At 35.4% G+C, this 3,579-nt stretch overlaps 1 protein-coding gene across 1 annotated transcript; it reads right to left on the bottom strand.

Annotated features, from left to right (window-relative positions):
• Positions 1–765: 765 nt before the first annotated feature.
• On the bottom strand, positions 766–1,846 carry LOC137817741 (uncharacterized). The gene is made up of 4 exons (XM_068620974.1): positions 1,686–1,846; positions 1,408–1,566; positions 1,227–1,330; positions 766–1,063 (listed from the first exon to the last, which is right to left on the bottom strand). The coding sequence occupies exons 1-4, from the start codon at positions 1,809–1,811 to the stop codon at positions 781–783; spliced, it is 672 nt and encodes a 223-aa protein (XP_068477075.1). The 5' UTR covers positions 1,812–1,846; the 3' UTR covers positions 766–780.
• Between the last annotated feature and the right edge of the window lie 1,733 nt (positions 1,847–3,579).

Genomic DNA, 3,579 nt, shown 5'->3' on the forward strand with positions numbered 1-3,579 from the left:
ACAATTTTGGTGTGACTAATATATTTATGCATAGTCCGTGACAAACTTTTGGTCACTTAGTGAAGCAAACACTATGAACTTGAAACTCCAAGCTATAAGCTGTAAAGAGTTTTAGACACACGCAAACTAATATATAGTAAGGATTGATGCTACTATCATCCCAAATACAGCATGCCACACCTGCTATTCAGCAATTGAGGCATAACGCCAAGCATCTTATAGAATTTAAACAAAGGTTGTCTTAAACTCATCTCTAATTCAGGCTTGATTATTTATTTAATTGAATAAAGATTTCAAAATGAAATTCCCCAAAATTTGCTTGGAATAAAAATGTGCAAGGATGAAAATAGATTGAGCAGCATATACACTAATCAATGGACGAAATTAATTTTCCTTTCACCTTTTTATTCTCTCAACTTCAAGAGGACTGTCCAACTTATTCCCATTTTTCCATGTACAAACAAATGGCATTCTAAAACAGGACATAAGGGTATAAGAATGACCTTTAAGAGAACCATGTTTATTCAGCCTTTGCAATTGATATTGCAGAATAGCAGAATCAAGATATGTTCGAACTTAATTTTCCTTTCACCTTTTTATTCTCTCAACTTCAAGAGGACTGTCCAACTTATTCCCATTTTTCCATGTACAAACAAATGGCATTCTAAAACAGGACATAAGGGTATAAGAATGACCTTTAAGAGAACCATGTTTATTCAGCCTTTGCAATTGATATTGCAGAATAGCAGAATCAAGATATGTTCGAACTTAATTTTCCTTTCACCTTTTTATTCTCTCAACTTCAAGAGGACTGTCCAACTTATTCCCATTTTTCCATGTACAAACAAATGGCATTCTAAAACAGGACATAAGGGTATAAGAATGACCTTTAAGAGAACCATGTTTATTCAGCCTTTGCAATTGATATTGCAGAATAGCAGAATCAAGATATGTTCGAACTGTCTTTCGGTAGGTTCCATTGATAAGCAGTAAAGGTACAGCAGCTGCTCGTCGTGCAACTGCAAAGGCCATTGCTAAGGCAGGATCCTCCGACAGCGGCAACCTGAAGTCATAGTTATGTAACTAGAAAACTAGGGAGAATGCACAATTTCATAAGAACGTGATAAATCAGATCCACAGCATTTTGTTAAGAAAACATTTCACCAACCAAATGCCTAATTAAAGGTAAGGCAAGGAAAGGGTAGAATTAAAAATTCATAACATACATGTGCTGACTGAACATTGGTTTCTGAGAAGGAACTGTCAAGGAAGAAAGGCTGTCCTTTATAGCATTCATATCCACAGGAAGCTGTTTATTGTGCCTAACTTTCTGCAAAAAATAATACAAGGGCAATATCAATATTCAGCTGTTGCAAACCTTTTCAAATGATCGAAAAGACATCTTACCTCCTGTGTCACGAAAAACAACTGAAAGGATATCTTTTCATAATAATGAAAAGCACCATCAGCAACCGAAGGTGACACAATATGTCTCATAGATCCCCACAGTGTTCCACCTAGATGTGCAAGAAAAGAATCACGCGCAACTGTGTAATTTTTGAACTCCTGCAAAGGGGTAAATCCTTGAATGAAGAGGTCTAACCAGAAATTTAAGCTACACAAAAATTGGGGGCACACCACTCATTATAGTAATTTACTAAATTAACCAAGATTAACTGGCTGACCTCTTGTGTATCACTGAATAGATTCCAGCTCTCCATCCGTTTCAAAGCTTCTATGGCCTTTTTCTTATGACTTTCATCATATTCTTCACCTTCAAATGACTGTAGCTCATTTCTCAAATCCCGCATCCTCCCATCAAGTTCTGAAATTATCAAATGTTACAAGCTGTATGAAAAACTACAATAAAACGTTGTAGATTTTAAACCTACATAAACTGAGCTGTGAAATCTACAAAGTTAGATAATTAGAATGAAAAATAAAAAAAAGCATTATTGCATACAAATAAAAGCATTATGAGAACATCTCACTAGCAGAGAAGCATAGATACTTCAAATGATTACCATGCCAAAGAAATTGACTAGCAGAATATTTGTTATTAATTGGTGTAGATTGCAGAATATTACAGAATATTTGTTATTATTGGAGCAATTATTGGTAAACAATTTCTGCATGATTGTACAGCTATATTTATGCAATAATCTCGATAATTAGTTAGCCCAGCTGCATGATAGCCTTTATTGCAGAATAGTCAGTTTCAAGGGTAATGGAGAATTCTCCAGAGGAAAACACATCATTTTGATATGCATTTTTTCCTAATATGGTATCAGACTAGGTTGTAATCCTATCTTAGTTCTATCCAAAGCCTTTGGGTTTTGCAAGACTATCCTTGTTTTGCTGTCTCTTGTATGATTTTTTCGTGATTTTTATTTTCTCAACTTCATGTCTAGTGACAAGTATGATATCTTAATTGTTTGCCTTAATGGCAAGAGTTATTCAACCTCGGAAGATGATCAAGAAATGGCCCAAAGTTGAAGGTCTTTTTCCTCTCTATTTTTCTCAACCTCCATGTGCTTTCCTTCCTTTTGTTTACTGAAATTCAGCCATTGTTAATTTATAGCATACGCATCTTGGCCACCCAATATAAAGCTTTGTTCAGATGGATCAATAGATAAATACAAGGCTAGGCTGATTGTTGTAGGAAATAAGCAAGAATTTGGCATTGATTATGAGGATACCTTTTAACTTGTGGCCAAAATGACTATTGTGTGCACTATGATTGCCATTGCTGCACTTGAATCTTGGAAAATACACCTATGGACACAAAGAATGCATTCCTCCATGGTGACCCCAAGGTGGAAATTTACGTCTAACTTCATACCAGTATGCTTTCACCTTTACTTAATATTGTTTTCAAACTGAAGCATTCTTTATATGGATTGAAAGAAGCACCAACAATATGGTTTGAAAAGTTTCACACAACATTGCTTGGTATCTTCCTAACATTTGCACCTTTCAGCAATACACCATATTATTAAGTATCTCTTGGGTACTTGCAATCGTGGTCTTTTTTCCCTATTGGTAGTGTGTCATCATAACTTCAAGCCTAAAGTGATTCTAATTGGGTTGGATGTTCGAATACATGAAAATCCACTACTGGCTGGTGTATATTTTAGGGAATCCTTCTATCTCTTAGAAATGCAAGAAAAAAAATTCAGTCTCTAAATGATCTATTGAAGCTGAATATCACACCATATCTGCAAATTGCTTCTGAGATTACTTGGCTACAGACTCTTGTTTTGGAGCTGAGTTTTTCACATGCAAAACCAACTCCATACTTGTTGACGATACAAGTGCCATTCAAATTGTTGCAAACCTGTTTACCATGAAAGAAGGAAGCACATAGAGGTTGATTGCTACTCAATCTGGGAGGCCTACGACCACAAAGCTATTACCTAGCCTAATGTTTCTACATCTGTTCAAATCATTAACGTTCTTACCAAACCCTTGACATGTCAGCACCAGAATTTCCTAATCAACATATTGATGATTGTAGACTTACATCAATTTCAGGTGGGAAGCCAAAAGAAATGATTAGCAGAATATTTGTAATTAATT

Source organism: Phaseolus vulgaris, unplaced genomic scaffold (assembly GCF_000499845.2).
Source record: "Phaseolus vulgaris cultivar G19833 unplaced genomic scaffold, P. vulgaris v2.0 scaffold_1083, whole genome shotgun sequence".
Classification (NCBI taxonomy): Eukaryota; Viridiplantae; Streptophyta; class Magnoliopsida; order Fabales; family Fabaceae; genus Phaseolus; species Phaseolus vulgaris.